The following is a 26,595-nucleotide window of genomic DNA, read 5'->3' on the forward strand; positions in this document are numbered from 1 at the left end:
CATCATACAAATCATCATTTCATCATACTGCTAAATTTTGTAAATTAGCTGTTAATTGCACTATTTCTTTGATGTAGCATATCTATTATGTGCATATTGACAAGAACAAGTTAAAAGATAAGAGACAATAAAAAAAATAGAGACACTAGTTAGTTGGTTGATTACAATCGCCTTCGAGGACCGACGATCTATGTAATTTTTTTTTCCGTAACCCTTATAATAGAATGAATCTCGAATCTCAAAGATTCAAAACAATGAGAATTAAGGTCTAACATTTCCCTCACATATATTTATTTTACTCAATATGAACTTGTCTAAAGTTTTCAAAAATGGAGTGAATTTATTGAAAAAAAATATGCTGGGTGATAAAGAATAAATAAAACAAGCTAACTAGAAAGAGTATAGTATATGTAGATATGAGAGAGAGAGAGGGAGAGAGAAAAAGAAATGTAAAATAAATATTAAGGATTAATCTATTCATAAGGACCATTCATAGGAGTCTTTGGTCGAGAAGCTGTGGTAGGAGAAGTAGGATTCTTGAGCTGTTTGACACCACCTAAAAAAAAAAAAAAAAAAAAAAGGATCATCAAATGAGAAACTATCCCTTTAAATCCAATTATCACTCTCAAATTACCTTGCAAAGATAAGTTTTCGGCCCCAATAAGACTATGATGGACATGTTCAATGGACTTGAAATATTTGACGGTCTATAATAAGGAATCAAAGAGGAAAAAAAAAAGGTCTATTCAGTAACCTTTTCCCTTTGAGATTTCCATTATTAATCTATTTTTTTTTTTTTTTACCTTGACATGTAATTCCAAAGTAGAATCTTCATCACATACAATCAAACCCTTGGGATGTAATTGAATTGCTGAGACAGTCCACATATGGTTAACACCTTCTTCAATACATTTGGCTAAAGCAATGGCCTATATATATATAAAAGAAAGAAATAGATTTTCATTTAGTTCATGATCGTTCATTCATATATCTTCTTTTCCTCTTCTTTCACCACTTACCTTGTGAGCACCAGTAATAATAACTACTACTTCACGAGCATCCATCACAGTACTATTAAAATATAAAAAAAAAAAAGTTGATGATAAGTGAATCAATTCAGTTCCGTTCTTTTCTCTTTTTCAAACTTACGCTACACCGACTGTCAAAGCCAACTTGGGAACCTTGGAAACATCACCATCAAAGAACCGAGCATTAGCAATGATAGTTTCATAAGCCAAAGTCTTGACACGAGTACGAGAAGTTAAAGAAGAACCAGGTTCATTGAAAGCAATATGACCATCAGGACCAATACCACCCAAGAAAAGTTCAATACCACCAACACGATCAATTTCAGCTTCAAATTGCTTGCATTCTTCATCCAAGTCAGGAGCATTACCATCCAAAATGTGTACATTTTCAGGTTTAATATCCACATGCATAAACAAATTCTTCCACATGAATGAATGATACGATTCAGGATGGTCACGAGGAAGTCCAACGTATTCATCCATGTTAAATGTCACCACGTGTTTGAAACTAATGTCACCGGCCTTGTAAAGTTCAACCATCTTCTTATATACACCAATAGGAGAAGAACCAGTAGGAAGACCCAATACAAAAGGACGTTCAGCACTTGGTTTGAATTGATTGATACGTTCTTTAATGTAGTTGGCTATATATTCATTATGAAAACAAAAAAAAAACATTTAGTTTCATTACTGTTTTTTTTTTTTCCTTTCTTTCTTTTTTTTTTTTCTTATCATTACCAATATATCCAGACACTTCTTCGTAATCTTCTCTGATAATCAATCTCATGTTTTAATATTATTTATGTTATATATAAATAAAAAAAAAAAAAGAAAAAAAAAAGAAAGGAAAAGGGAAAAAAGGGAAGACCACCCTTCTTATAACCTTCTTTTCTGGAGCGGAATACTAAAAACCAAAGGAAAAAAAAAAAGAGATCTAATGGCCTCTAGCCAATGAAAGACGCTCAAACGACTCCATGTTCTGTAACAGCTCGAATTACAACCAGATTAAAAAAAAAAAGAAAAGAATCTTGTTTCAATATACACAAAAAAGAGAATAATAACAACAAAAAAAAAACAAGAATGATAACAAGTCAATATTGATCATCATCTATTTACTTTATTTTTTTTCCTTTTTCTTATTTTTACAAGAATGAAATATATCAAGAGTTAATTTCTTGGGGGTCGGAACTGAGTGCGAAATAGTCTGCTTATGAAATCATCCTGTTTATCATTGGTTAACATGGCTTACATAACCCATTCTGAACCCTGTTCTAATCCTTTTTTTTTTTTTTAAAAAAAAAAGCAGCCACCGAAAAGAAAAAAAAAAAAACTTTTTGAAAATGAAGGTGATGACCAAAAATGAACGAATAAAAATAAAATAGAAATGACGTGTGATTATTAACTTTTAGTCTGATCACGTTATTCTTTTTTTTTTCTTTGATAATTGTTCTATGATAATAATAATCAGACAATGTTGGTACTTTTTTTTTTTTATTAATTTCATTTTCTACAATAATAAAAGGTATACAAAGTAATATAAAACACTAAACTATATAAATAATAAATAACTAAGTTTCATCCGCTTCCATAGTAAATATAGCCACTTCAATCTTATCAGTTTCCTTGATCAACTCGCCGTTGTGATAAGAGATAGTAACATGAAGCAGATCTTTTCCTCCATTAGCCACATGTAAAGAACTTGGTAAGTAGACAATACTATTCAGTAGAGCATTGATATGTTGTTGTGTGACGTCTGTCAAAGTAATGGATGTCTGCATAAAAGGTTCACCGAGAGGAATACCAATTTGAAGTTTACCTACGACAACATCTAAATCGATTGTCACTTGTGCTAGACGGGGAGGACCACCACGAATATAAATCACATTAAGACCTTGTAATTTTCCAGGGACAGATTCCAATGAAAGGGATTGAGAAGAAGAAGAAGGAAGAGAAGATCGAGCACGATAAACATAATCTCTAGGTCCAATAAGACGTAGGGCTACATTTCTTGAACTTGTTGAGCTGATGATTTTTCCTGTTTTTGCATTGATGTGAGGTAAATCTAAATCAAAGGCACGTAATACAAGATCTACAATACTACCACGCTGTACAGATAAATGATTTGTCATTTTACCAAACAAGTGGATATTCCAAGTTGTTGTCATCAAATCCGTTCGTAATTTTTGCTCTGCAAGAGGATCGGGCAATAGATAATTGCTGATTTCAAGATAACTTGAGGGATACAAGACTTCACGTGGTAGAATGGTGAATCCAGCATTTTCCAAAGAAGAGCGATGTTGTCGTGCATAAGTTGTGATTGCTTTAGGTCCACCACAATTGAAACATCCGGGATCGTAAGTATAAGCAGAGAATGCACTTTCGGCCATTTCACGGAACAGTTTCCATCCGCGTTTGAATCGCATGACACCTTGAGGCAAGTATAATCCTTTATCATCCAAAGTCCATTGTCGATCTGATTCAAGACTTGAATAATCAGATCCAATAAATTCCATATTTCGATCAGGAGGTAGGCGAATCCATAGTGCATCCATATCCATATATGTGCCACCGTAATTATACAAGAGTAAACATCGAATGTAATCAGTCAAATGCCAATAGAAGAATTGTCCTTTTTCCCAGTTCTCCCAATTACTCAACCAATCGCGTGTACCGGGTCCAAAATACCATTGCCAATTCAAAAGATTTTCCTTGTTAAAATGAACAACTTGAATGTTATATCCATACTTGGTGTAATCATCAAAGAAGGCTTGAGGTAATGTATTTGATATCATAAAGATGACTGCCCTTGGTTCATGTACCCATACCAGTTCCAAAGCACGCCAATGTCGTTCAGTAAAAGTAGAAGGCTCACTTGTCCAGCATACCCAATAAACCAAACTCCAGTCGTCACCATCAGAATATTTGGATGTTCGTCGAGAGAGAATACCATCAATAATCCATTCATCATTTTCACCAATCACAGAAGGAGGAAGTGTATCCTTTACCACACCATCAGCTATTTGTGCATATGCATTTTTCATTGGAGACACACCTTTAAGCTGATCACATTGAAAGTTGAGGTCTCGCCAATCATTCTTTTTACCGTAACAAGGATAACATACTGCGCAGTTTTCCATTTTCAATCCTGTACATTGAGGTCGTTGTTGAATGATATTGTCGTACATTTTTTTCATTAGAGAGGGTGATGATGTAAAAGGTTTTGCCAAAAGATCATCTTCACAGACATTTTCTAAATCCTGAATTCTTGCATCATGTTGAGGTCGAATATCCACACCAAATAACCAAAAAGAGAGATTTTCATCTTCATTGTCTGAATAGCGACGAGTAGAATTATGTTGAACAATCCGTTGTACCATATCTTTTGATAGAGTATATAAAGTACCTGATGTAAAGGATGGAAGAACTGGTATGGCATAATCGACATTGGTTGATTTCTTGATATTTCGAAAATTCCATGGCATATTCCTATTTAAGAAGTTTAAAAAAAAAAATAAGATGAGAATACTCATTCTTTTTTTTTTTTTTTTTTTTTTCAAAAAACAAGAAAAAATTACCTGTAAACCAATCCTTTCCAGTATTGTGTTTGATGACCTTGAGAGATCAATTCATCAGTAAGACGATCCCATCGAACAAAAACATCATCAATTGTTTTAACAAGATAATCATAATCGATATCAACAGACCAACGTAAAGCAGAAAAGAGTTTCCAGCTTTGATGAATATCCAAATCAGAAGTAGGAATGACCAGCATATCATGATATTGATTTGATTCATTTATCAGAGCAGCACCCATAGTTGCTTGAGCCCATGCCGAAGGAGGTTGTCCAACCACAAAACGATATGTTACAGATAGAGAATTCTTATTGTTAAGAAGTTGTAAAGAAGTATCACGAAGTATTTGGCGTCTGATTGCGGCTTTATTTGTCCAAGAAGATAAAATCAATATTAATACTGAAGATGTTGTTACTGAAGTATCCAAGAGATAGGGTTGATGTTGCATTAATTGACTAGTAGTGTATAAAAGTGTATTTGTTTGTTGAATTCCTACATACATAGTCCAACAAGTAACAACCAAGAGAGGTAAAACCAAAACTTTGACAGCAGTTGACTTGAGATTAATACGAGGAATGGATACGTCTTCTACTTTTCGATGATATTTTGGACTATTGGCAATGACTAGTTTCAAAATATTGCAAACCAAAAGAACAAAACAAATGGTCATCCATATCTTGGTTGGTGAACCACCTTTAGAACTGATAAATGCTGCAGTTGACCAATTGAGAACTGTTAAAGTAATAAGTCGTACAATGGCATTATTGACTTCATAATGATAAAGCCATCTTCGTGTCATACTTGTCATGAGAATCCAACTCCAATAACCTGCCAAAGCACACTATAATATATATATTTGATATTAGTTTAAGGTGATATATATAATTATTATTATTATTATTATTATTATTATTACCCAGAGAGTGGCAACAAAATAATTTGCTTTTGTATTGGAAAGATAAATAGCACCACCAGCATCACGTTCGTCAACATGCCAAGTAGCTTTTGTATTGTAAGTAAAACCCAAAAGAGATGGTATCAGACTAAGTGCACGAAGTAGAATAACTGGTATACTATAACGTCGAGGAACATTGAGACTCGATAGAATCTTGTTCCTAAACATGGGAGGTGCACCAGACTATATATATAAAATATTTGTTTTGGTCAGTATATAAATATATATGTATAACATATAAAATTTACCGTTTGCATATAAATATATTCCACCTTTTTTTTTCTTTCTTTCTTTTTTCTTTCTTCTTCTTCTTGAAATAAGTGAGAAAAGATGGTAAAGAGTGAAACAAGAGTAAGAACAAAAAAAAAAAAAAAAAAAAAAATGAAAAATAAAAAATAAAAATAAAAAAAAAATAAGATTTCAAAGACAGATAGAAACTTTTTTTTTTTATTCCAATATTTATATGATCTATCTATTATTCTTGCATATCATCATCTTGTTTTTCAGGTTGTTCAAAATCCATATCAGAATTAAGGAATTCACTAACACTTGGATCATCATCATCTTGTCCAGTATTCACCATTTCATTAAAAAAGTCATTATTATCATCAGTATTTTCATCGAAATTAGTAAACATATCCACATCATTATTATTTGTTTCATTTCCTTTTTCTTCTTCTACTTTATGTTGTTGTTGTTGTTGTTGATTTGGTGTTCCTTGTGATGAAGTTGAAGTTGAAGGTTGATGTGGTGTTTGAGGTTGTGTTGGTGGTAAGATAGGTTCTTCCTTCAATCCGGGTATTTGAATAACATTGACATTTTCTGTATTATGTTCCACTTTACCATTGATAGTTTCTGCCATTGCTTGTGCTGCTTTGTCTATGGCCTATTTATATAAATATATATATAAGTAAAATATATATATATAAAAATCAATTTTAAATTTAAATATATCTACTTACTTCAATTGAAGTAGCTTCCTTGAGATTTGCTAAAGATTTCCAAAACTGATCACGTTCCTGTCGAAATTGATCCAATCGATTTTCGTGTTCTTCTTGTTGTTCTTTTGATTTTTGTTTTTGTTCGTCCTAATAATAATCATCATCATTTTAATAAAAAAAAAAATAAATGAAAAAATTGTCATTATTACTTACAATAAGTCGTAATAACTCTTCTTTGCTTTGTGATATGTCTAGTGGTGGTGGTTCAATGCTATCTAATAAAAAAAAATTATATTTTAATACAAATAACATATTATATATATATTAATATATATATATATCTATAATATTTCTACTTACCAGCATTATATGGTGTAAAGATTTCGGAAAAGTAATCGTGATTTCGTTTATATCTTGCCATGGCTATATCCCTTGCAGAAATATCGTCCAATTCATCTATATAAAAACAAAGGTATTAGAATGAAATACTGTTCTTTTTTTTTTTTAAAAAAAAAATAAAACCCTTACCACCTGATGGTTCATTATCTTCTTGTTGTTGAGGTACAGCTTGTCGTGATGAAGACTATCAAAAAAAAAAAAAAAAAAAAAGATGGTTGATCAATTGAATTTATTTTAAGATAAATGAAATATTTTTTTTTTACTTTATGTGATCGTTTGCGAGTAGTTTCTTGATGTATAGGATTTCTATAAGGAACAGGATTTTGAACATAATGCTGTTGGGGAACAGGACTTCCACGTATTTGACCAGGCATTTGCATATTTCCACCTTGTCTATAATAATGAGCAGTTTCCATAATTCCTTTCTTTTAAAGAAAGAAAGAAAAAAAGACAATAGGCGTGAATTCAAAATTTATTTGGTGACTATTTTTTCATGTCACAGGAGAAAGTGAATACGCGGCCCTTCTTTTTTTTTTTTTTTTTTTTTTTATCTCTTTTACTCATTTCTTCTTCTTTTTATTATTATAATTTGAAATAAAACATGACATCTATTGGTACCGGTGTAAGTTGTTTTTTTTTTATTTTATTTTATATTTGATACCTTATATTTTAAATATGCTAACTTTTTATTTTATTTTTTTTTCTATACATAAAAGTACGATTTGTCAGTGTCCACGTATTCCCCTGATGGACGCGTGTTCCAAGTTGAATATGCTAACAAGGCTGTTGATAATAGTGGGTATGTATAAAATAAACAATCAAATTCAAAATATTAATCCCATAATATATAGTACTGCTATTGGTTTACGAGTGAAGGATGGTGTTGTTCTTGGTGTTGAAAAGTTAGTACAATCAAAACTTCTTGTAGCTGGTGCCAATCGCCGTATTCAAAGTGCTGATCTTCATATTGGCATGGTAAGTTAATATTTTAATATTAATTAATTTATCTTAAACTATAACTTCTTCTTTTATACCTATATATATATTAGGTATCTGCAGGTTTACTGGCTGATGGTAGACATTTGGTGAACAGAGCTCGGGATGAAGCTCAATCATGGAAAGATATTTATCGTCAACCTATTCCTGGAAAGGTAATAAGATAATCACTATTATAAACAATGTTGATACTTAATTCGAATATTATATACATATAGACTATTGCTGATCGATTAGGTCAATATGTATCAGCTTATACTCTCTATTCAAGTGTTAGACCTTTTGGTTTAGGTACAATCGTTGCTACTATGACAGATGGAACTCCATCATTATATATGATCGAACCTTCTGGTTTATATTGGGTAAAATCATATAGGAATAATGAATGAAAATATATTTATTTTTATTTCTATATTCTTCTTAATAGGGATATCGTGGATGTGCAGTAGGAAAAGGAAAATCAGTGGCCAAGACCGAAATTGAAAAGTTGAATTTGGATGAATTGACTGTACGAGAAGCCGTTAATGAGATCACTCGCATGTAAGTTAGATATATACATATGGAACGGTTTTTGTTTTTAGATGAACTTATCTTTTTCTCTTTCATATAGTATTTATACATGTCATGATGATGCAAAAGATAAAGAATTTGAATTGGAATTGAGCTGGATTTGTGCTGAATCACAATTCAAACATCAATTTGTACCCAAGTCTCTTAAGGATGAAGCAGAACGATTGGCCAAGGTATTATAATTAATATATTTTTTATATCTATTATTGAATGTTACTAATCATATATATATATATATATATATTATAGGAATCAATGGATGAAGAAATGGAAGAATAGAATAGTTTTTATTTTTTGTTTTTGTATACTTGACACATCCTCTCTTTTTTTTTTTTTTTCTTTTTGTCCACATGAATAATAAAGAACTTAACTTTGAAACACCGTCAGGGTCTGAACAAAATTGTTATGGGTCTTTTTTTATTCCTTTTTTTCTTCTTCTTTTGTTGATTCTAAATTAATTCTTCTTCTTGTATCTATTTACTTTGTTTTATATGTTATATTTTTATTTCTATTTTATCTAAAATTCTATTTATTCTCAAAAAAAGACGGATGGTACTGGAAAACAGCATCGAGACGGCACCATTGACTCAGCAGTCTTCAAGAACTTCTTATCAATCTTTCTCAAGTAATACGTACGATCGTACTGGCTCTAGTTCTTCTTGGGATGTTGAAATTGATGTCAAAAACCAAGTAAATACTGGTATTACTGATGAAAATGAACCATTTTCTTGGAAAAAACTTCTCAAGTACACTGGACCAGGTAAGAACAAAAAGGAATATTTTTCTCCTGTTTTCTTAAACATATTTCCCATTTCTTTTTTGTATTTAACATATAGGTTGGCTCATGTAGGTATTCTGATTATAATATGAAATACATTCCCTACTTAAAAAAAAACCCTTGTCTTTTTTTTTTATTTTATTTTTTATTTTATAAATTAGGGCTATTGCTTATCTTGACCCAGGCAATTTGGTAAAGTTATTTATAATATGGATCAGACGACAAAGAATAAACATGAATTGTCACTAAACTTTATTATTATATTCATTTATAGGAGGTACACATGGATTGTAACACATAGGGGGGTGGGGAAGATCTGACCTGGAAGATGAAGAAGAAAAAAAAAGAGAGAGAGAAAGAGAGAGTGTGTGTATATATATGATTGGATGGATGGGTTTGTAGGATATTAATTATATTTCTACTTTATTTCTTTTTTTATTTTAACAATAGTCAGATCTACAAGCTGGTTCTATTGCTGGTTACAAACTATTATGGCTGTTATTTTGGTGTCATGTTGCAGGTAATATATATATATATATATATATAAACAATAGAAGAAGAAAAAAAGATCACTAAACGATATTTCATTCTTGTTCAATACAGGATTGGCCATTCAAACACTAGCTATCCGTCTAGGTGTAGTGACAGGAAAACATCTTGCACAACATGTACGACAATCATACAATAGACCAACCGGTATTATTATTTGGATGTTTACTCAAAGTGCTATTATTGGATCCGATATACAAGAAATTGTGGGAACAGCTATTGCATTACGGATTATCTTTGGTTTCAGCATATGGGTTGGTGTATTAATCACGGCGACAGATACCTTCTTGTTTATGTTTTTACAACAATACGGAGTACGGAAAATCGAACTCTTCTTTATCACATTGATTGCTATCATGATATGTTGCTTTTGGATTGAAATGATCTCTTCTGGTCCTGATATTAGTCTTATATTAGAAGGCATGGTTATTCCAGAAATCCCATCAAATGCTGCTGTTCAAGCTGTTGGAATGATAGGTTGCTTGTTGATGCCTCATGATATGTTTTTACATAGGTAAAAGTAGAACAATGAAAATGAATATTCAATATTTAATTCATTTTTTTTTTAAAAAAAAAAAAAAAAAAAAAAAAAAAAAAAAAAAGTGCATTAGTAGGATCAAGAAATTTAGGAACACAACCAAGTATTGCTAAAAAAAAGGAAGCCAATTTCTATTTTACTTTGGAATCTGGTTTGGCATTATTAACCTCTTATTTTATCAACTTGTCAATTGTTGTCGTATTTGCTCAAGTCTTTTATCAACCTGGTAAAACTATCACTCAACTACCTGGATTATATGATGCGGCTGAAGTACTACAAAGATCTCTTGGAGGATTTGCTCGTTATTTATGGGCAGCTGGATTATTGGCGGCTGGACAAAGTTCGACAATGACAGGAACATTAGCTGGTCAATATGTGATGGAAGGCTTTTTTGGTGCATTCTTTAAAAAACAGTGGCATCGAGTGGCAATTACAAGGGCTATTGCTTTGATTCCAAGTATGTTGGTAGCTGTCTTGGCTGTAGATCGATTTGATACAATGGGTGAAATTTTGAATGTGATACAAAGGTAGGATGGAACGTAGAAATCAAAATAAATTATATTAACATATGTATTATTATCTTTTTTTCTTTTTTTTTTTTTTGTTTAGTCTCTGTCTTCCTATGGCAGTCATTCCTTTACTGAAATTAACATCCTCTAGTGACATTATGACGAAACAATTCAAGAATACTCGTACTTTGGATTACATTTGTTGGTCAATATCTTGGATTGTGATTGGATTCAATGCTTATGCGTTTCTGACTTTTATCGAAAGCTTTGGTTTTAGTCTTATATTGACTGGATTCAGTATTGCATACTTTGGATTCATTGCCTATTTAGTCTATTCTCCTTTATCATCATGTGAAGCTCTGATCAAATGACTAGTTTAGTTTTGATTTTATGATAGAAATTTTTTTTTAATATATGTATATCCACTATTCATTTTTATACTCTCAATAAATGTTCAAAATGGAACTTTTTGAAATTCAATAACGGTACAACAAAGTCAATTTGGAAAGTAAGATCAAATTGGATGGATTCAATGACAGGATTATACCTAAAAAAAGAAAAGTACTTCTCTTTCTCTCATCTGCCTTATATCATAATGTAGTTCTTTTATTGATAACTGATGAGAAGTGTATTTACATTCTTCCTTAATAAAGTAATATTTATGTTTCATCGATGTCCTTGTTTTGTGGTCCGTTCGTTCCTTCATCCATTGTCAGTAATGAATCCTGTGATGATAGGAGAAAGTATGCAAGTTCTATTTTTTTTTTTTTTTTTTTAGAGTATTCATCACCATGGCATGATAGATTCAGGATGGAGGACATAAATGGAAAGTAAACAATGAACAAAAAAAGAGGTGGGCATTTCCTAATATAGAAGACGTGTTTGACAAAACTGACAAAAAGAGATCGACATTGTGAGTATGACTACATAAGTGAATGAAACCTTGCGCATTTGATGTATAAAGAAAACTAGTATTTATTTCATAATATAGATATATATATATATATAAATATATAAAAGAGAGAGAGGGAGGGACTAATCTGTGCTGATGAAAACTAGCAAAAAATGTATTTAAATTGAAGTCGGATGAATGGATAAATAGGAAGAGACATGTAGGGATAAAATATATTATATATATATAAAAAAAGGATCATCGTTATTCTTTTTCGGATTTCTTTTCTGTGACATTGACACCAAAGCGACGTTTGAGTTTGACAATATTCCAATAGTATTGCCAAATAGCGGAGATGATACAAAGAAGGATAACAAAGGCTAACATGACATAGGTAGGTGTTTCGATAATATATGCATTATAATGGTTTGGATTTGAGTCGAATAAAAGGCGCCATGCATTGACAAATCCTGTATGGGCAAAAAAGTCCAATCCCATAATGAATAGATATGCTCCCAAGAAAGCTGTAGAAAGGATCACTATATAACATTCCAATAGATAGACTGCAAAGGCTAACACTACACCCATACCAACTGTAAAACAAATACGTGCTACTTTCTAATAGAATCATCATTCATCATAAGACATACCAAAAAAAAAAAAAAAAAAAGGGTTAGCTCATCATTATCAGTAATAAAGGAAATAATAATTTACTTACCACTTGGATCACCAATGATTCTCTCCAGGACATAATAAAAACAGCTAAGAACAATCCAGCAACAGCTATATCATAGAAGAGAGATTGAGAAATCAGGATAAGATCGAAATGAAAATAGTGATGATGACAACTTACCACCAACAAAATAGAGAGCAACATTAAACATAAACATGAAGGCAATAGCACCTATAATACCAAGACCAATACTGACACAAATATAGACAATTTCAGGATGAGGATATCCCATAGCAGGTTCATTATTGGCAAGACCAATCCAAGTCATAGAAGCTGTATAAAGAAAACAGAGAGAAAACTTTAATCTTCTTTTTTTTTCATCTGTCATCACCATCCTTTTGACTTACCAATAAATATAAATCCAACCAAACCCATAGTAGGTCTGAAGAAACGATATCCAAACAAACCAAGATAAAGTCCGATGATGATCAATACAATACCAGTAAATCCTTGAGCTACACTAATACTTGATCCATAAGTATCTACAAGATAGTATCACCAAAAAAAAAAAAAATCAATCATCAAATAATAGAGATCTTTTTTTTTTTTTTTTGATGTAACATTCACTTACACCATAAATAATCACTCCAACATTTATCAACACATTGATAAGGAGCAGGATTGCCAGTATAAACGGTAGCGGTGGCAGTAGCAGTGATAGTAGTTGTTTTTGTCTTGATATATCCATTACCACAATTCACAGTGGTAGTGATGGTTTGCCATAATTGTTGCAAAGAAGGATTGACTACGTTCACCTTGGCATTACTATCATCATCATTGCATATATCATGCCAGTCTTGATAGAGTTCCAATGTCTGTTGTAATTCACGCTTGACCAATCGTCGATGTTGTGGGGCTTCAGTAGGATATAATTGTGGTTGTTGTTGTTGTTTTTGTGGAGTTGATGGTGTTGGAGTGGGTTGAATCACATAACCATGCACGATCAATATACCCATCATCACAAGTACTAACATTGGGAAACATGATTTCATATTCGTGGTATATATATTTGGAATCTATCTATAATAATAGTCCTGCCTTTGGAATAAATAATAATAATAATAATAAAAAATCGAATAGATAAATAAAAAAAAAAAAAAAAAGAAGAAGAAGAAGAAAGGAGCAAGAAAAGAGACGAAGAAAAAAAAAAGAATTGCCCTTGATCTTTCATAAGGCAAAAAAAAAAGTGATTTCCTTTTTTGGGCGGTTGTTTTGTTGTTATGTTTGTATCTACCTAACACTGTTGTCCAACTAAAACTTTAGCAATACAATCATATCAACTCAAATGAATTTATTTTTATCTTCTTTAGATCTAGACGTACCAATAAAGAATACATATCACTAATCTGGACCCTAAAAAGGAAAACCTAAATTAACATACAAATTCAAGATCTACATCTAAAGGATGACTACAACTAAGTTGGGGTCTTTGTGAATATTTTTCACGAAGAATATCACGAACGCTATTCAAGAGTTCTAGATAAGACTGCCTTGGATTTTGACGAAGAGAGGCTAATATAATAAATAAAAAAAAGGTGAACATCGTTGTTATGTATCATCAATTATCATCACTTACTGATAAACGCATAAGACATGGCCCCTGTACTTTTCCCAGCTTCTTGAGCATCAGCACTAGTTTGGTCATCCTTGCAACTAATCAAAAAAAAAAAAAAAAAAGATCAGGAAAAACCATATAGAAGATAAAAAAAAAAAAAACTATATTTACCCAGAAAACATAACCACATCAGCAACAGAGCTATTATTTTCCCGGTTTTCATTTTCAACAGTCTTTGAGTGATACAATTGCTTGCCAAGAGATAAAATAGAGGAGAGAGCACGATCCTTGTCACCAGATGCATAGGCAATACCTGCAGAGAGTAATCCAACCCCAGCATCCTTCAAAAGATTTTGTGATTTGATTGCTCCTTTGGTTGAATATATATAAGGTAAATCAAGTGCCGTGCCACTATGACAACTATCAAAGATCGCAGTCAATCGACATCCTTTTGGTAATGGCTTGACCATGTAATCATGCAAAACCTAAAACGATCAAAAGAAGAAATTGTGAATTCCCCCGCAAAAAAAGTTTATTATTATTATTATTTTGATCTTACATCATCAATAATTTGACCACTTTCACCTTCATAATCTTCAAAATCCACTGGATAAATTGTTTCATCATAACCATCATCTTCGTCGCCACTAACATCTACAACCTAAAATAATAAAGTAAGTATAAAAAGAAGTATAAATCATTCGTGACGAATTTAAATATATACTTACGCTACCACCATGTCCACTGTAATGGAAAAAGAACCTTCAAAGGAAAGACGGGATCAGTATATACCATATACATCTATACCTATCATTTGAGGATTCTAAAAACTTACGAATCATTGGGCTGAGCATCATGAACTAGCCATTGCATTGCGCTCAATATATTGGCTCTTGTAGGTTTGAATCTAGCTTCTTCTTGGTCGTCAGTCAGAATCACCATATCTTGCTGTCAGGCGCATATAAATAAAATACGGAGTTAAGTTGGGAGTTTATTTTCAAAGTCATGATGATATCTACCTCTTGGAATCCATATTGTTCAATCAAAAAGGTCTTGATATTATGAACATCATTGATACATCCATTCAATTGGTTTTTTGTTCCAAAGTAATTGATACCAATCAAAAGAGCTCGTTTTCTACCTTGACCTATATAAAAATAGGAAATGATTAGAAAAATTTTCAATGATATTATTATCCATTTTTACACGCGTGATAAAAAAAAAAAGTGAGATATACTTACAATTGGAGAGTTCATAAGAAGGAACAGGTTTGTTTTGTGTCTTAGGATCAACATGTAAAAAGACATCATGAGATCCGTGTTGGTTTCGTTGTTGATCGTCCGAGGAATATTCATAACTAGTAGTAGTAGTAGTAGAATGATAAGAAGACGTCACATAAGATGAACTGGTGCCAATCTAACCCAAAAAAAAAAAAAGGTATGTTATAGAAATACGAGAAAGTTTGGAATGTAACTTACGCGTTGACCATTTTCATCAAAATGATCCACAGTTTCAACTGGTTGTTGGGAATAATAATGTTGTTCCTGAGAATGATATTGTGGAGGAGGGTATTGTTGTTGTTGGTATTGATAATTTTCATCCATTCTATCCAAAAAAAAAAAGAAAAGGTCGAAGAGAAAGAGAGAGAGAAATAAAAAAACCCAGGAAAAAAAAAGAAGGGCTGTCTTTATTGAGAAATAATTATAATATAAACACAGGTGAGGTTACACATTTCCATTTAAGCGAGGGCCCGCCACCACATAAGTCAAAACAACCATCAATAATAAGAAAATGATCCTATGGATGAAACAAAATATAAATTTTATATTCATAATAATAATTTTTTTTTCTTTACCTTGTCCATTTTGTGTATCCATGTCTTGCAAAAATGAAAAATCCGTATTTTTGAGAAATAATTGTTGCCAAATATCTTGACTTACAATACTTTGAAATTCATCCATATTAGTCATTGTAGCGTTATTATCCAAAATATTGATAGTAGGATCCAAAAGGGGTATAGTCTGTTCTTGTTGCATTGTGTCTTGTGATTTTCCATTGTTATCATCTTTACAGCATTTGTCATTACTGGATGAAGGTGTTCTTGTCGTTGGTGTTGATGGTGATGATGATGATGATTCTTGTAATCCTTTAAGTTTTAATATCGTTGTCGCATAATGAAGAGGTGAGAAAGAAACCAATTTAGGTGCATAGGGGTATCGGGTTTCCAGGCGATTCCACATACTCTTGATTGTTGTATTCATACATTTGTAAGCATAATCCGAAACCTCTTGTTGGTCGCTTGTACAATTATACATAAAGATAGACACAACTACTGACAAAGCATAGACTAAGATGTTCCAACTAAAGTGAGCAAGACTTGACATATCCAAAAATTGGGCAATCTTGTGAGCAATGATAGCAGATTCTGTACACCATTTGGCACTTTCTGGACTGAATAAGACTTCGTTGTCGGGAATGATAAAAGGTCGATGCAACAGAATGGTGACAGCATAGTAGCATATTGCCAGGGGAGCACCGAGTTGCCATTTCATGCTTTCTAGTAAGATTTGCTTTTCCTTCGGATCCATAGATTCCACCAGAGAAATATCATCTTCAGTTACACGACAATGAAGAGGCAATTGGGAATACCATTCCAGTAAAAACCTTTGCAAAGAATTCACCATCAGACGTGTTCTGGGTTGATCAGTACCGAGGTTGGCTTTAGCTTTTGGAGAATAGATTCGTCGTTGAATTTCACCAAGAATACCAGATAATTTGACAAATTGAATAAAATAAGTATGTTCCAGTTCTCTTTCCACATTATCTGTTGATGATTTTGCTATTGCCTTTGTTGAATCCCCACATATTGCTGGTTGATATTCAGGTAATTCCACATTGCAATCAGCATCTACAATGGCTAAAGGCCGGCCTAAAACTGCGCATGACCATCGATCCATAATATAAACACTGTACCAAAGTCGTTGACTTAAATCACATGTCTTTTTTGAATAGGATGTGTTTGTCAATGATCTATAAAGTCCAAGATCTTGACTCTAATATATATATGTGAATAATAGTCTAATATATTTATATTCTTCTTTCTTTTCCTTACCATACGAATAGCAATTCCCGTTCGAAGCCAGATAGCAGTAAAAGAGGAAACATGTGTAGGAAGACAACAAAGTATAATAATGGCTTGGATATTACTAATGGTTGGTGTCAGAAATGCTGTGCGTAATAATTCATTTTCCTTTGCTGCTAACTTTTGAATGATTTTTTCTCTGTTGATATCTTGAGAGTTGAATATTGGATCATCCTTTGGTGATACCATACAGACGTAAGAACAAATAGAACAGGTCAAGAGTAAATCATCTGTATGATTTTGTATTAATCGTAATATAGTTGGTTCCCTAACGATAGGTTGCATACTAGGTCGTAAATCCATGAATCTAAATAATAATAATAATAATAATAAGTCAATATATTAACAGATCTTTCATTTTTTTTATTTTTTTATTTTTACCGTCGAAGAAGTTTTTGAACCAAAAATCCAGAAAGAATCCCATCAATACCATCGATTTGTGATTGAGATGTTGGAAGATCGTACATCACCATAAGATCATTATTGTCTTCATCATATACCAAATGTAATTTTTCCCCTTGCGGAGTAGAAACTATCAAAGGATTTTCTGTATCATGACCAAAAGAAGATGATAAAGTAGAATTTCCTTGTTGATGTCGTAATTGTTGAATTTCTTGATGTTCTTTTCCCATAAGATAATAAGCTGATGAACTTCCAATATGTCTCATTATTCTTATACTTTTCTTGGATTCTTGTGAAGATGTTGAAGGTTGAGAAAATAAATTTATAGAATCCATGTTGTTAGTATCTTGTTCCTTATTGTTGTTAATTGATGATTGTTGATCTTTCAATAACCGTTCCATTTTACGTAATCGCATTTCAAGACTTTCGATATATCTATTATTTGTATAAAAATAAAATGAATTGAATGAATTATAGAAATGATATTCTTACCCTTTTGGTGGTTCACGCTTCTTTGTTGGGGCCTAATGAATATGATATGATGAGTAAGCAATCATTGACCTGATCATTTCCTTCTTCTTTTTTATTTATATTTGTTTGTTCTCATACGTACATCAATAGAAGTACATTCCCAATGGTATTGATCACAAGAAGAACATGGTATTCGTTGATCAATATCACACCTACAAAAATAAAAAAAAGGAATAAGTTAAAAGTGAAAAATATAAATAATTTTTGTTGTTTTTGACAATATCATACTTTATCTTTTTTCGTCTACAAAAGTCACCTATCAGTTAAGATATTATATTATATATAATCAAATTGGTATTAAATAATAATAATGAATTTAGTAAAAAAAAAAAAAAAAAAAAAAAAAAATATACTTACAAGCTCGAGATACTCTTGTACGTTTAACTCGTTTAGTAGTGGTATGAGACTCTGGGGTTGTAATAGTTGTTTCAAACTGAAGAGAATTGAGGTTACTTGTATCCATAGTTTTCACATAGATATAAAAGAAAAAAAGAAAAAATAAACGCAATTCAAAAAAAGAAAAAAGAATACATAATAAAAAAAATTAAAAAAAAGGGCAAAAAGCGGAATATGAAAATGCCCCACAGACTTTCATGTCAAAAAACCTCACAATGAGCCTAAAGCATTTCAATGTATCACGCTAACGAGGAAAGCATTATTTATATATTACAAGTTAGGATTTTTTTTGATTTACATATTGTATTCAAATTTAACTTATTTATTATCAATAAAAAACAATCCTATTTCTAAGTTGATTTTTTTTTTGTTTCGAGTTTATGTCATTTACCATATTTAGTATTGCAGGTAAGACGAAAAGATTTTTTTTTCCCAACCCAACTTTCTTTTTTTTCCCCTTTCTTTTCCTCTTTTTTTTTTTTTTTTTTTATATAATATCATGAAATCACTCAAGGAACAACATTCTTTTCAAGTACCTTTACTTTCTAGACCTATCAACTCGAATACAACTTCCTTCATTTTACCTAGTTCAACTCAACAAGGGTCATTCAAAAGACACCGTACTGAAAGAGCCTGGTAAAAATAATAAGATAAGCTGATCAAAAAAAAACTTGAAACTAAACTTTATAAATTTTAGTGATACTTGTAGACGTAGAAAAGTAAGATGCGACATACCAGAGGCTGGACTTGCTTGTAAACAATGTCTTCGTAATAATGGTGTTTGTATCTTTACCTCAACGTACGTAAAGAAAATGATAGTCAACTTTTTACTGCGGTAGTATATAATATCTATATATTCTGATCCCATTCTTCTTCTTGTTGTCATTATTATTTTTATTATTATTCTTATTATTAGTCCAAGAAAACGTGGTCCTCGAAAGTAAGTTTTTTTTTTTTTTGATTCTAACTATATTGACTATATCTTGTCTGTATCTTATATCAAATTTAGTGTGGCCATACTAGAAGAGCGATTACAAAGAATGGAACGTCTGATCATTAGTTATCAACAACAACAAGTGCAACAACAGGAACAAAATAGTAAGCAACATGACAAGCAAAAGAATACGACTTCAAAAACAAGCATGGATTTGATGCGACAATATTTAATTCACGTGGGGCGTCTCCAACCAGAAGAACCGATCAATGGGATTAATGATTGGATTTATAGGGTAGCTGGAATTGATAAACAAACTAGTGATGAACTGATGAAAGTGTAAGTTTTGGTTGATATTGGAAAAAAGGAATAAGAAATTAAACTATCTATTTTTTTTTCTTTTTTAAATAAATTTATTAGATACTTTGCATATGTTTTTCCGGTCTTCCCAGTGATCAATAAGGCAAGATTTTTACAAGAATATAGGCATCAAGTATCTCTTTTCCCTAGTCCTCCTTTATTGTGTGCCATGTATGGTGCTGCTGTACGATATATTGAGAGTTGTAAAGCCTTTCGAGCCGACGATCTTCCTTTACCACTTATTGATGCCGCAAATCAAAGGTCTTCCGAATCCTGGGCTCAACTTCATATGAAATATGTCAAGGCCAGTCGTGGTGCCAGTCTTTCTGTTGTCCAATCTCTTATTATTTGTATGCAACATCGCTCAAGTACCAATCATCAATGGTCCAAAGTCTGGTTACTGAATTCTATGGTAATGTAACTAATATTCTCTATGTTTATATATATATACTCAGTTGTTGATTCATAGGCAATAAGGATGGCTCAAGATATTGGTTTGCATCGAAATACTCAAGATTGGGCTTTATCTGATGGTGATAGGGAAACAAGACGACGAACTTGGAGTTTATTATATATATTGGATAGATGGTTTTCTGCTGGTGCTGGAAGACCTCTTACTGTATTTGATGAAGTAATTATTGAAATTAGACATTGATTATACATAACTCACTTATTTTGATATTATTAGGACTGTGATCAAACTTATTCAGAAACATTTGATTTTGCTGAATTTTTGGATGATCCTCATTACTTTACAAACAATACTAGTTCATTACTACAAGAACCAAGATTCCCCTCATGTATTCCGTGGCGAAACTCTTTTGAAATGATAAAATGTCCCAAACTTCCGATTTTTGAATCATTGATACAAGTGGCAAAACTCTCCAAGATAGTGGGTAATATTATACAAGGTCTATATACACCAATGGGCAGGAAAAAATGTTTGGAAACTGGTAGTAACGAAATCGTAACTGTATTGGAACACTCTTTAACTGAATGGCGTGCTAATCTACCGTCATTTTTACAAGTGGTTGGTATTCCCATGGTCCAATCTCATCCTTCTTACAATGATGATTCTATGATGGTATTATCTGGTAAGTTAAAAAAAAAAACAAGTATGATCTTTCTTCTTTATACTCATCTGTTATTGTTATCATAGGTTTTCTTGGAATGTCCTATTATACAGCATTGATTTTACTTCACCGGGTCTTTATTTTATCCAAAAATCCAACCGCATCATCCCAACTATCTCTTCAAATTTGTACCAATGCTGCTATTCGATGTGTGGATCTTGCACGAAAAATTCAAACACGCGATTTTATCTTGGTATCATGGGGTTTTACCATTTATCCTCTTTTTATCGCATCCTTGATTCATGTTTACAATGCTAGTAGTGGTGACAGTATGGTCGCTGACGTTGCCAAAGCAAATCTTTTACGTGTCTTAGCAATTCTACAACTTTATGGAAAACTCTCACCATTAGCGGAAAGTCTATATGCAACTCTTTCTTGTGTGGCTCAGCATCATTGTCATTTATCTTCCCAATCAACAACGGTTTCTTATTTACATCAATATCACAACAATACTAATGGGACAACAACTTTTCTCAATAATAATGACGATAATGGAGACAATAGCAATGTCTTTTCGACCACATCATCAGAATCATCACCAACAATATCAAGAACCCATTATTCTCAGAGTATGATCGAGTGGTTGGAAAACGTATGTGCCCCTATACCTGATACGAATTACGGTAAGTCCAAAAAAAAAAAAATAGTCTTAGTAATAGTTGATGATGTTATGAATTGTTTTTCTCTGATCATCCTCTTCGTTTTTTTTTTTTTTTTATAGAATCTACTGACGCTTTTGGATTCCAATCATTTGTTCATTTTGGTGTACCAAAGTGCCCTTATCATTCTTCAACTCTCGATCAACAACCAACAATATCAGTATTATCTTCATGTAAAGGAAATAATAGAAAGTATGATGATAACGAAATGATTGACTCGAAAACGACTCCACCTTATGCTGATTTCTTGCTATATGGTGACAACTTGAGTGACAACACTTCTTCGACAACAACAGCAACATCACCATTATCATCGTCAAATGAATATTATCCTGGGGATGTTTTTTGGCAAATACCTAGTGGAGTAGAATTAAGTGAATGGCCATCATTTCCTGTTCAAGTTGAAACTGTATAGTTAGTCTTCTATTTCCCCCCTCCTTTTTCTCTCTCTTTTTTTTTTTTTATTATTATTATCATATTTATATATCCATGTATTTATTACTTTATTAATGACTCACCATCTTATTATATAATTTAATAAAACTTTTATGCAATTCAAGGTTGTTAATGCGGTGCTTGAATCTTCAACAATCGCCTCAAAAGCAGATTTTGGTCCCCCTTTTTTGTTTTTTCTCCTTTGCTGATTGACGGTTATCGATTATGGTAAAGACTTTTGAACAACAGGATTAAATGAAACGAAATGGATAATGACATATGACGGATGCTGAATGAAATAAGATTGGATGGATTAAAATGAATTGGATGGATGGATGGATGGATGGATGGATCGAACAGAATCTTCAAAAAAAAAAAAAAAAAATGTGGGGTGGGACGGAGTATAGATAAAATGTCACTCATCGATTCTTTCTTTTTTTATCTTCTTCTTATAGGTTAACATTCCCAAGACGCGAAACACCTACTGTAAAGGTATCAAATGCCGTAAACATACACCTCACAAGGTGACTCAATACAAGGCTGGTAAGGCTTCTCTTTTTGCTCAAGGTAAAAGACGTTATGACCGTAAACAATCTGGTTATGGTGGTCAAACCAAACCTGTGTTCCACAAGAAGGTAAGAACGAATTATTATGTGGAAGAATGTATGAACTGATATGATATATTTTTTTTTATATTATATATGGATTGAATAGGCCAAGACTACCAAGAAGATCGTACTTCGTTTGGAATGTACAAAGTGCAAGTACAAGATGCAACTTCCTATCAAGCGTTGCAAGCATTTCGAATTAGGTGGTGATAAGAAAACCAAGGGAGCGGCTCTCGTATTCTAGATTCGATTAATTAACGGATGGGATGATTGGATTTTTTTATGTATGTATATGTGTTTTTTATATTTTGAATAAACTTTTATCTTTATTTATATCATCATATGTAAAAAGATCTACTCGGAAATAAAAAACTTGACTAGCAACAAGCATAGGAAAGGCGGAAAATTTTCCCTTTCCGTTATTCTTTTATTAGGATTCATTTCAATTCAATACTTTCTTTTTATTTATATTATATATTTTGGGAGGGGAAAGGCAAATGGATGCGGTCGATTCAACAATTAGTTTGGATGAAACGAAATCAAGAGAAAGTCGACATCATCATCATCATCATCAACAATGGGAAGCACTGTTTGATCCACATTATACATTTACACCAAGACGTAAATACTATGTAGATCCAATGATTACCCGAGAACAAGGATTAGAAAAACAGGCTTCATTTTTATTTTTACAGAAAACACAAAAGCCATTATCAGACATTACGAATGACAAAACCATTCGTCATCCATTAACTTGTCTTCATCATCAATCATTACCAAATATGTTTAGTAGAAGTACTAGTCGTTTACATCATCATCAGAAATCATTGTCATCACCATCACCATCATCATCATCGTCATCATCATCTTTCATGTCAATGTCTACAGCTTCTAGTCCAGCTTTACCTCATGTTGAGCATCTAATGTTACACGATCATCCTACTATAGATCAACAACATCAAATTGCCATTTTACCATGTCCATCCCAATCATTGAGTCAATTACAACATGCTCATGCCAAAAAGATGGAAAAGTTAAATGAATGGAAAGATCGATTAAAAATGTTACAAACGATACATCAAGCAAAAGAAAATGATGATGATTGTAGAAAAAAAAAAGTAAATGTTACACGTAAGGATTCTTGTAGGTGGAATGGTCATATCCGGAGTTTTCATCCGTACCGTCGATTTCGGGCGAAGTGGATGCGAATAAAAGAGGAATCCAAATTGCCTTTTTTTACTACACAATTGATGATATTACAAAAAGAAGAAGAAGAAATGAAAAAACATTCACAAAATGGTGAATCGTCACATCATCATCATCCTATCAAAGAATTATTTTCTTCTTTACAAGAATATAGACCTTCTTTTTTATACTTCCTATTTGGGTTTCTTTTCCCACCCTTATGGATCATTGGAGCTCTTTACATGAAACGATCAGAAGATAAACTAGCCAAAGCGGATCTTCAATGGAAGAGACGATCTCAACATGCATTGACTTTATTCTTATTGGCCGTATTGTTAATTATACTATCTATTCTAATATTTAAGCCCAGTGCGCTTGGATGGAGGAAAAGCAACAAGCAATAATCGTTAAAAAAAAAAAATATCCCCCCATTTCTCTATGTAGCATTTGTAGTATTATTTATTGTTATCATTACCCCAAATCATCTCCATCTGTCCTCTTCATCAACATATCCCAAAAAGGAAATAGATGAAATAAAGTAGGAACATACTGATACATCGAAATAGACAAAAAAAAATCATTAAATAAGAAGGAAAAAAAGAATGAATGATCTTGTTTCTTTTTTTATGTAGTAATAGAATGATCTTCAGATTCCATTACCATTGACAATTTTTTTTTTTTTTTTTTTAATAATAATTTACTTGTAGTAAAAATGCATAGTTTTCTCTTTTAGTTTTCCAGTTTCCTTTATAAGCTTTAAGTGGCGCCAAGGGGGTTACCCGAGGAGAGAGAGAGAGAGAAAAAAAAAAAAAAAAGAAGCTTCTGATATGATTGACCAACCTATCATATGATAACAGGATTCCTTTTCCTCCGTTTGCGTTGATCGATTACCCTATTTAGCCACCCAGCGTTGTGGATTCCATTGGATGATTTAACGTTACCTCATTGAAGGTGCCACTATTTGCCTATTTCGGCCATCCGCCAGTCTGTCACATAAAGAGTAGAAGGTATAATGGGTGTGCTGGGTTATAAATATAGGAAAAGGTTTCCCTTTTGATTTTTTTTTCTTTGCTTTTCTTTCCATTCTTCTTCACTTTTTTTTTTTTTGATAATGTATCCTGTCAATCCAATTTATCAAATGCAACATACTACTCCTTCACAAAATTGTGATATGAATTATTATTCTGATAATTCCTCTTTGATTCTTAATGATTGTTTTCCCAATCCTGATTATATGATGATGATGTCGTTGATGAATCATCCTGCTTCCAATTATCATCAAGATTCTTTTCATTTTTCATTGAATGGATATCCTTCTTTTTTACCTGAAACGATGTCTCCTATTGATCAACAACAAACAACTGGTTGTTCAACTTTATGTCGATGTGTATCACAACAGTCTATATATTTATCACCAGCAACAAATCATCATCCTCTTCCTGTATCACCCATTTTATCCATGACCTCATCTTCTCCCTCTCTTTCGAATGACAGTTCTTTGGAAAATGATTATATCCTTCAACAGATGCTATCGCCACCATCATCACCTATGCCAAATTTTGAATTCAGTAAGATCAATCATCATGACATTATCATACATCAAGAAGATATCAGCAAGAAGAAAAAAGTGATAGAAAAGACCGTTAAAAAACAACACAAGAACAAGATCAATGTACAACAACAAGGTCATTTTGAATGTGATTATGAAGGATGCGGCAAAGTATTTGGAAGGAAATACAATCTCAGTTCTCATCGTATTACTCATACTGCGGAACGCAATTATGCATGTCAAGTATGCTCCAAGACATTTGTCCGTCGTCATGATTTGAAACGTCATGCTCGAATCCATACTGGTGAAACTCCTCATAAATGTCTTTACTGTCATCGTGGTTACGGTCGTGCTGATGCTCTTCAACGTCATTACAGTGTCCATCCTGTTTGCTCCATCAAATTAAAACAAGATCCTCTCAATCCTTTTCATCTTCGTCGTAAACGTAAGGTTCACCCTACTGGTTTTGGTGTCAAATCTTAGTTTTAGATTCCTCCTCTCCTTTTTTTTTTTTTGCATAGTTCTCTTGTATTTTTTTTTTTCTGTCTCACTCTCTCTCACACTCTACCTTTTTATATATATATACATATATTTTTTTTTATTTATTTATTTATATATTTCACCTTTATGATTATGATTCTTATACCCTTCATACTCTTATATGCTCTTTATTTTTTTTTTCATTGTATTGTTATTTTTTTTTCTTCTTCTTTTTCTTTCCGTAGTTTATTCAATAAATCATCCTTTTCTTTTCTTTTTTTTATCAAATAATAATAATAAAAAAAAAAAAAAAAAAACAAACTATCCGAAATGAACGGATGGAATTTAACCGCATTGTGCTACTCAAAATTTGATTTCTTCGGTCCGTCATGGGCTATATGCCATATAGGGTAAAATGACGAAACACAAATGGTTTATTTTTTTTGCGCTAGTACCATCATGGATCTCCGGATCTCTCCATTTAGGTAACAAGTATGCAGAAAAAATAGTGCGAGATTGAACGCGCAGCATAATTGATGGAACAAAGAGAAATCATCATCCTTTAAAAAAAAAACTCTACTGTTGGTCAAGAAGGGTTCACCATCCAAAAAAAAAAAACTCATATTAGTCTAAACAAATTGACCGATGACATATATAAAGATTGAAGATCTTTGTTTTCTTTTCTTTTTTTTTTTTATTACTATTATTATCATTTGACCAAAAAAAAAAAGTATATATATATATATGTAAAAGAAACTGGGAATA

At 32.1% G+C, this 26,595-nt stretch overlaps 12 protein-coding genes across 12 annotated transcripts; 6 read left to right on the forward strand and 6 right to left on the reverse strand.

The window, feature by feature from the left end:
- Positions 1-357: 357 nt before the first annotated feature.
- Positions 358-1,852, reverse strand: BX664DRAFT_279143 (glucosamine-6-phosphate isomerase). Its single transcript, XM_051541434.1, has 6 exons — positions 1,767-1,852; positions 1,150-1,672; positions 1,020-1,071; positions 804-929; positions 635-707; positions 358-556 (listed from the first exon to the last, which is right to left on the reverse strand). Exons 1-6 carry the CDS (start codon positions 1,813-1,815, stop codon positions 474-476), a joined length of 906 nt encoding a protein of 301 aa, XP_051399491.1. The 5' UTR covers positions 1,816-1,852; the 3' UTR covers positions 358-473.
- A 570-nt stretch (positions 1,853-2,422) lies between these two features.
- BX664DRAFT_295919 (galactosyltransferase-domain-containing protein) lies at positions 2,423-5,908 on the reverse strand. Its single transcript, XM_051542176.1, has 4 exons — positions 5,805-5,908; positions 5,518-5,739; positions 4,604-5,442; positions 2,423-4,514 (listed from the first exon to the last, which is right to left on the reverse strand). The coding sequence occupies exons 1-4, from the start codon at positions 5,811-5,813 to the stop codon at positions 2,597-2,599; spliced, it is 2,988 nt and encodes a 995-aa protein (XP_051399492.1). The 5' UTR covers positions 5,814-5,908; the 3' UTR covers positions 2,423-2,596.
- Positions 5,909-6,031: 123 nt separating this feature from the next.
- On the reverse strand, positions 6,032-7,276 carry BX664DRAFT_313934 (uncharacterized protein; the record flags this gene model as incomplete). Its single annotated transcript, XM_051542646.1, has 6 exons — positions 6,032-6,442; positions 6,519-6,644; positions 6,711-6,772; positions 6,858-6,953; positions 7,026-7,080; positions 7,160-7,276. 6 exons carry the CDS (start codon positions 7,274-7,276, stop codon positions 6,032-6,034), a joined length of 867 nt encoding a protein of 288 aa, XP_051399493.1.
- Positions 7,277-7,459: 183 nt separating this feature from the next.
- BX664DRAFT_331020 (nucleophile aminohydrolase) lies at positions 7,460-8,942 on the forward strand. Its single transcript, XM_051545061.1, has 8 exons — positions 7,460-7,518; positions 7,613-7,695; positions 7,748-7,871; positions 7,946-8,047; positions 8,111-8,254; positions 8,320-8,432; positions 8,503-8,635; positions 8,712-8,942. Exons 1-8 carry the CDS (start codon positions 7,498-7,500, stop codon positions 8,739-8,741), a joined length of 750 nt encoding a protein of 249 aa, XP_051399494.1. The 5' UTR covers positions 7,460-7,497; the 3' UTR covers positions 8,742-8,942.
- On the forward strand, positions 8,884-11,316 carry BX664DRAFT_331022 (natural resistance-associated macrophage protein-domain-containing protein). The gene is made up of 7 exons (XM_051545062.1): positions 8,884-9,222; positions 9,299-9,308; positions 9,402-9,433; positions 9,689-9,760; positions 9,844-10,303; positions 10,393-10,854; positions 10,937-11,316. The coding sequence occupies exons 1-7, from the start codon at positions 9,012-9,014 to the stop codon at positions 11,205-11,207; spliced, it is 1,518 nt and encodes a 505-aa protein (XP_051399495.1). The 5' UTR covers positions 8,884-9,011; the 3' UTR covers positions 11,208-11,316.
- Positions 11,317-11,809: 493 nt separating this feature from the next.
- On the reverse strand, positions 11,810-13,556 carry BX664DRAFT_331025 (uncharacterized protein). The gene is made up of 5 exons (XM_051545063.1): positions 13,033-13,556; positions 12,809-12,943; positions 12,582-12,734; positions 12,447-12,511; positions 11,810-12,346 (listed from the first exon to the last, which is right to left on the reverse strand). The coding sequence occupies exons 1-5, from the start codon at positions 13,451-13,453 to the stop codon at positions 11,993-11,995; spliced, it is 1,128 nt and encodes a 375-aa protein (XP_051399496.1). The 5' UTR covers positions 13,454-13,556; the 3' UTR covers positions 11,810-11,992.
- A 107-nt stretch (positions 13,557-13,663) lies between these two features.
- On the reverse strand, positions 13,664-15,674 carry BX664DRAFT_117953 (caspase domain-containing protein). Its single transcript, XM_051539746.1, has 9 exons — positions 15,495-15,674; positions 15,258-15,421; positions 15,036-15,163; positions 14,852-14,964; positions 14,745-14,778; positions 14,576-14,677; positions 14,188-14,501; positions 14,038-14,114; positions 13,664-13,973 (listed from the first exon to the last, which is right to left on the reverse strand). Exons 1-9 carry the CDS (start codon positions 15,614-15,616, stop codon positions 13,834-13,836), a joined length of 1,194 nt encoding a protein of 397 aa, XP_051399497.1. The 5' UTR covers positions 15,617-15,674; the 3' UTR covers positions 13,664-13,833.
- BX664DRAFT_331032 (fungal-specific transcription factor domain-containing protein) lies at positions 15,661-18,658 on the reverse strand. Its single transcript, XM_051545064.1, has 8 exons — positions 18,449-18,658; positions 18,320-18,347; positions 18,174-18,243; positions 18,053-18,084; positions 17,540-17,995; positions 17,129-17,465; positions 15,872-17,069; positions 15,661-15,813 (listed from the first exon to the last, which is right to left on the reverse strand). The coding sequence occupies exons 1-8, from the start codon at positions 18,552-18,554 to the stop codon at positions 15,794-15,796; spliced, it is 2,247 nt and encodes a 748-aa protein (XP_051399498.1). The 5' UTR covers positions 18,555-18,658; the 3' UTR covers positions 15,661-15,793.
- A 308-nt stretch (positions 18,659-18,966) lies between these two features.
- On the forward strand, positions 18,967-22,036 carry BX664DRAFT_331034 (fungal-specific transcription factor domain-containing protein). The gene is made up of 9 exons (XM_051545065.1): positions 18,967-19,123; positions 19,185-19,286; positions 19,404-19,427; positions 19,497-19,760; positions 19,842-20,193; positions 20,251-20,412; positions 20,470-20,875; positions 20,941-21,537; positions 21,636-22,036. Exons 1-9 carry the CDS (start codon positions 18,987-18,989, stop codon positions 21,986-21,988), a joined length of 2,397 nt encoding a protein of 798 aa, XP_051399499.1. The 5' UTR covers positions 18,967-18,986; the 3' UTR covers positions 21,989-22,036.
- On the forward strand, positions 22,012-23,044 carry BX664DRAFT_295933 (zinc-binding ribosomal protein). The gene is made up of 3 exons (XM_051542177.1): positions 22,012-22,236; positions 22,464-22,643; positions 22,723-23,044. The coding sequence occupies exons 1-3, from the start codon at positions 22,234-22,236 to the stop codon at positions 22,858-22,860; spliced, it is 321 nt and encodes a 106-aa protein (XP_051399500.1). The 5' UTR covers positions 22,012-22,233; the 3' UTR covers positions 22,861-23,044.
- An 841-nt stretch (positions 23,045-23,885) lies between these two features.
- BX664DRAFT_331039 (uncharacterized protein) lies at positions 23,886-24,350 on the forward strand. The gene has a single exon (XM_051545066.1). The coding sequence runs from the start codon at positions 23,894-23,896 to the stop codon at positions 24,203-24,205; it is 312 nt and encodes a 103-aa protein (XP_051399501.1). The 5' UTR covers positions 23,886-23,893; the 3' UTR covers positions 24,206-24,350.
- A 534-nt stretch (positions 24,351-24,884) lies between these two features.
- Positions 24,885-26,031, forward strand: BX664DRAFT_331040 (uncharacterized protein). Its single transcript, XM_051545067.1, has one exon. It carries the CDS (start codon positions 24,913-24,915, stop codon positions 25,831-25,833), a length of 921 nt encoding a protein of 306 aa, XP_051399502.1. The 5' UTR covers positions 24,885-24,912; the 3' UTR covers positions 25,834-26,031.
- Positions 26,032-26,595: the final 564 nt, after the last annotated feature.

The sequence above is a fragment of the Halteromyces radiatus genome (assembly GCF_025201355.1).
Source record: "Halteromyces radiatus strain CBS 162.75 chromosome Unknown BX664scaffold_4, whole genome shotgun sequence".
In the NCBI taxonomy this organism is placed as follows: domain Eukaryota; kingdom Fungi; phylum Mucoromycota; class Mucoromycetes; order Mucorales; family Cunninghamellaceae; genus Halteromyces; species Halteromyces radiatus.

Coding starts and splice junctions, on each gene's coding strand:
- BX664DRAFT_279143 (XM_051541434.1), bottom strand. CDS start 1,815: ATGAGATTGATTATCAGAGAAGATTACGAAGAAGTGTCTGGATATATT. Junction 1,673..1,766: donor AGAAGTGTCTGGATATATTG/GTAATGATAAGA, acceptor ATGAATATATAG/CCAACTACATTAAAGAACGT. Junction 557..634: donor CGAAAACTTATCTTTGCAAG/GTAATTTGAGAG, acceptor TTTTTTTTTTAG/GTGGTGTCAAACAGCTCAAG.
- BX664DRAFT_295919 (XM_051542176.1), bottom strand. Junction 5,443..5,517: donor ATTTTGTTGCCACTCTCTGG/GTAATAATAATA, acceptor TATATATTATAG/TGTGCTTTGGCAGGTTATTG. Junction 4,515..4,603: donor TGGAAAGGATTGGTTTACAG/GTAATTTTTTCT, acceptor CTTCTTAAATAG/GAATATGCCATGGAATTTTC.
- BX664DRAFT_331020 (XM_051545061.1), top strand. CDS start 7,498: ATGACATCTATTGGTACCGGT. Junction 7,872..7,945: donor CTGATCTTCATATTGGCATG/GTAAGTTAATAT, acceptor TATATATATTAG/GTATCTGCAGGTTTACTGGC. Junction 8,255..8,319: donor AACCTTCTGGTTTATATTGG/GTAAAATCATAT, acceptor TCTTCTTAATAG/GGATATCGTGGATGTGCAGT.
- BX664DRAFT_331022 (XM_051545062.1), top strand. CDS start 9,012: ATGGTACTGGAAAACAGCATCGAGACGGCACCATTGACTCAGCAGTCT. Junction 9,434..9,688: donor TCTTGACCCAGGCAATTTGG/TAAAGTTATTTA, acceptor TATTTTAACAAT/AGTCAGATCTACAAGCTGGT. Junction 9,761..9,843: donor ATTTTGGTGTCATGTTGCAG/GTAATATATATA, acceptor TGTTCAATACAG/GATTGGCCATTCAAACACTA.
- BX664DRAFT_331025 (XM_051545063.1), bottom strand. CDS start 13,453: ATGAAATCATGTTTCCCAATGTTAGTACTTGTGATGATGGGTATATTG. Junction 12,512..12,581: donor TGCTCTCTATTTTGTTGGTG/GTAAGTTGTCAT, acceptor TCTATGATATAG/CTGTTGCTGGATTGTTCTTA. Junction 12,347..12,446: donor AATCATTGGTGATCCAAGTG/GTAAGTAAATTA, acceptor TGATTCTATTAG/AAAGTAGCACGTATTTGTTT.
- BX664DRAFT_117953 (XM_051539746.1), bottom strand. CDS start 15,616: ATGAAAATTATCAATACCAACAACAACAATACCCTCCTCCACAATATC. Junction 15,164..15,257: donor TTCTTATGAACTCTCCAATT/GTAAGTATATCT, acceptor ATTTTTATATAG/GTCAAGGTAGAAAACGAGCT. Junction 14,502..14,575: donor GTGGTCAAATTATTGATGAT/GTAAGATCAAAA, acceptor TGATCGTTTTAG/GTTTTGCATGATTACATGGT.
- BX664DRAFT_331032 (XM_051545064.1), bottom strand. CDS start 18,554: ATGGATACAAGTAACCTCAATTCTCTTCAGTTTGAAACAACTATTACA. Junction 18,244..18,319: donor TGTAGACGAAAAAAGATAAA/GTATGATATTGT, acceptor TTATTTTTGTAG/GTGTGATATTGATCAACGAA. Junction 17,466..17,539: donor GTTCAAAAACTTCTTCGACG/GTAAAAATAAAA, acceptor ATTATTATTTAG/ATTCATGGATTTACGACCTA.
- BX664DRAFT_331034 (XM_051545065.1), top strand. CDS start 18,987: ATGAAATCACTCAAGGAACAACATTCTTTTCAAGTACCTTTACTTTCT. Junction 19,428..19,496: donor AGAAAACGTGGTCCTCGAAA/GTAAGTTTTTTT, acceptor TATCAAATTTAG/TGTGGCCATACTAGAAGAGC. Junction 20,194..20,250: donor TCTGGTTACTGAATTCTATG/GTAATGTAACTA, acceptor GTTGATTCATAG/GCAATAAGGATGGCTCAAGA.
- BX664DRAFT_295933 (XM_051542177.1), top strand. Junction 22,644..22,722: donor AACCTGTGTTCCACAAGAAG/GTAAGAACGAAT, acceptor TGGATTGAATAG/GCCAAGACTACCAAGAAGAT.
- BX664DRAFT_331039 (XM_051545066.1), top strand. CDS start 23,894: ATGAAAAAACATTCACAAAATGGTGAATCGTCACATCATCATCATCCT.
- BX664DRAFT_331040 (XM_051545067.1), top strand. CDS start 24,913: ATGTATCCTGTCAATCCAATTTATCAAATGCAACATACTACTCCTTCA.